This window comes from Terrapene carolina, unplaced genomic scaffold (assembly GCF_002925995.2).
Source record: "Terrapene carolina triunguis isolate 2854851 unplaced genomic scaffold, T_m_triunguis-2.0 Scaffold51558, whole genome shotgun sequence".
NCBI classification, from domain to species: domain Eukaryota; kingdom Metazoa; phylum Chordata; order Testudines; family Emydidae; genus Terrapene; species Terrapene triunguis.
The window spans coordinates 8,817-11,638 of record NW_020715909.1 but is presented as its reverse complement, the minus strand read 5'-3'; the positions used below and the strand labels follow the sequence as shown (position 1 = coordinate 11,638).

Sequence of the window (2,822 nt, the reverse complement as noted above, 5' to 3'; positions counted from 1 at the left end):
TCTCCAATTACTTCAGCCCACTCTTCCCTCAGCACCCCCTTGGGTGCACTCTGTTACCAGTTTCTCCTTTTTGGGTCACATGATCTCTAAAGTAAACAGCCCCAGGAATTGCAAAAGGGGTTGTGTGACATATGGCCAGAAAGAGTTAAGCAACTTGCAGGCTATTGACCCAGATTCACCTTTTAGAGTCAGGTTAGAAAAGTAATTAGGGCCATTCCACGGTAAACGGTAATTAGGGCCATTCCACCTTAAGTAGGATAGACTTTTGAAATTTAGACTTGTATTATTAAAGAAATGGAAGAAGTTCATGACTCTACTAGTCTACATTTACCATCAGCTTGTTAGAGGTTAAGAGTGTAACCAATGGATTCCTGTCTAAAGCTGTATTCGGTTAATTCAGAGATGAAAAGGAAATATTATTAGATGGAACTTGGGTGCAATAATATCATTTTCTATATGTCTCTTTAAAGTTTCTGGTGAATTCTCAATAAACTCCTTAATAGATAATAACCTTATGTTAATCCAGGTAGTTAATTACCAGGCATGTTTAGGAAATAGAACAGGGGTGGGCAAACTTTTTGGCCTGAGGGCCACATTGAGTTTTGGAAATTGTATGGAGGGCCGGTTAGGGGAGGCTGTGATTTCCCAAACAGCCAGGCGTGGCCCAGCCCCAGCCCTGTATCTGCACACCACCTGTTTCTTGCCCTCTGACACCGCCCCGGGACTCCTGCCCATTCCAACCCTCCCTGTTCCCTGACGGCCTCACTGGGACTTCTGCCCCATCCACTCCCCGCTCCCTGTCCCCTGACCACCACCAACTGCCACATCCAAACCCTCCTCTTCCTGACTGCCGCTCTGGGACCCCTGCCCATCCAACTATCACTCTCCCTGTGCCCTGACTGACTCCGGAACCCCTGCCCCTGACTGCCCCCTACCGCCCCATCCAACCCCTCCTATGCTCCATATGAACCACATTATGATTGCCATGTTTAGTTCATTCCCTCTGAAGCACCTGGCACTGGGCTACATGGACCATGGGTGATTCTGATTTTATTTAGACCCCAGATGTATCTGCTTTCTGTTGTAACAAATTATACCCCATTCACCTCCCAGAGCTGAGATAAATCCCAGGAGTCCTGATGGGGTCTCTCTCTCCACAGGGTTAGTAACAAAGTAAGAATAAACATTTAAATTTTAACACTAACCAGTGTCCCTTAAGTGACTTGCCATAAGATGTGTGAACATATCAGTTTTAGAGATGATGGGGCAGTACCTTAGGGAGAAGACACACAGCAGGGTCGAGGCTTGACAGTAGAGATGGGGCAAGATTGTAATTTCAGGGATCCAGCTATAAGCAATTAGAAAGGTGGCAACCCAGTGTAGTGTACATAGACTAACTGCCCAGTTCATCACATTGACACAGCACAGTAATGACAAAAAAGGGTTAAATGTCTCTCTGTCTGTCCAGTAAGTGATAGAGGGAAGAGGCCCCAGCACCGTGAACCAGCCAGCTCTGCACAGAGCTCAATTTGAGATCAAGAACACATGGAGGAAAGATTTAGGTCTCTTTATGTGTAAAGAGCTGGAGCAGCCTGCCCCGGATCTGTTTGGTCCTCACCCCGTAAATGATGGGGTGGAGCACAGGGGGCACCAGGAGGTAGACATTGGCAATGAGAACGAAGAAATGCAGTGGCACATTGTGGCCAAACCTCTGCATGAAAGCGGAGAAGAAATCTGGGATGTACAAAGCTAAGATGGCACAAAGATGAGAGATGCAGGTCCCGAAAGTTTTGAGCCGGGCATCCTTTGTGGGGAGGCGGAAGATGGCCCGGAGGATCAGAGTATAGGACACGGTGATAAAAAACACATCCATTCCGATCACAGAGAAAAGATTAAACAGGCCATAGTAACTACTGATGCGGATGTCAGCGCAGGCCAGGTTCACCACAGCTATATGTCGACAATAGGAGTGGGGGATGACATTGGTTCTGCAATATGGCCACTGCCTCGCCAGGAAGGGATAGGGTAATGTGAGTATGACACTGCGCAGTACCAAGGCCAGGCCTATCTTGGCCACAACAGAGTTTGTCAGTGTCGTGGAATATTTCAGAGGATCGCAGATAGCCACATAGCGATCAAAAGCCATGGCCACGAGGATTCCAGACTCCATCACTGAGAAGGAGTGAACAAAGTACATCTGGGTGAGGCAGGCAGTGAAACTGATCTCCCTGGAATTGAACCAGAAGATGCTCAGCATTTTGGGCATAGTGGATGTGGAAATGAGCAGGTCGGTGACGGCCAGCATGCAGAGGAAATAGAACATGGGTTCGTGGAGGCTCGGCTCCCTCTTCACGATGAACAGGATAGTGAAGTTCCCCAAGACGGCTATGGCGTACATAGTGCAGAAGGGAATGGAGATCGAGATATGGGCTGCCTCCAGGCCAGGAATGCCAAGTAGGATGAAGGTGGAGGGGTTGGTGAAGTCGGTTGTGTTGGAAGCTGACATGGAGTAGTGGAGACGACGTCCAACTCTGAGCATAAGGGTGTCTCCTGCATGTACTGTACGTCCCCCTGACTTCCTGTGTGTCTCAGGGTCTCGGGTGATGGTCTCAGTATAAATGCCTGAATGGAGAGACAGCATTAATATTAGACACTGCAATCACTAGTGGAGGCTGTTCTCATGGGAGAAGCAGATTGATCACTCTTCATACACTGAAAAATTACATTTTCATTATTCAGAGAAAATAACTATGAACAATGACCCTACTAAATCCCATTCCATATTTTGTGGTGCTCCCTGCATTAATAATTCCTACACTTTG

General features: G+C 47.6%; 1 protein-coding gene across 1 annotated transcript; it reads right to left on the bottom strand.

Annotated features, from left to right (window-relative positions):
* Nucleotides 1-1,558: 1,558 nt before the first annotated feature.
* LOC113405908 (olfactory receptor 52E4-like) lies at nt 1,559-2,506 on the bottom strand. Its single transcript, XM_026647224.1, has one exon. The coding sequence runs from the start codon at nt 2,504-2,506 to the stop codon at nt 1,559-1,561; it is 948 nt and encodes a 315-aa protein (XP_026503009.1).
* Nucleotides 2,507-2,822: the final 316 nt, after the last annotated feature.

Bases quoted from the DNA above. Each gene is read 5' to 3' on its own strand.
- LOC113405908 (XM_026647224.1), bottom strand. From the start codon at position 2,506: ATGTCAGCTTCCAACACAACCGACTTCACCAACCCCTCCACCTTCATC.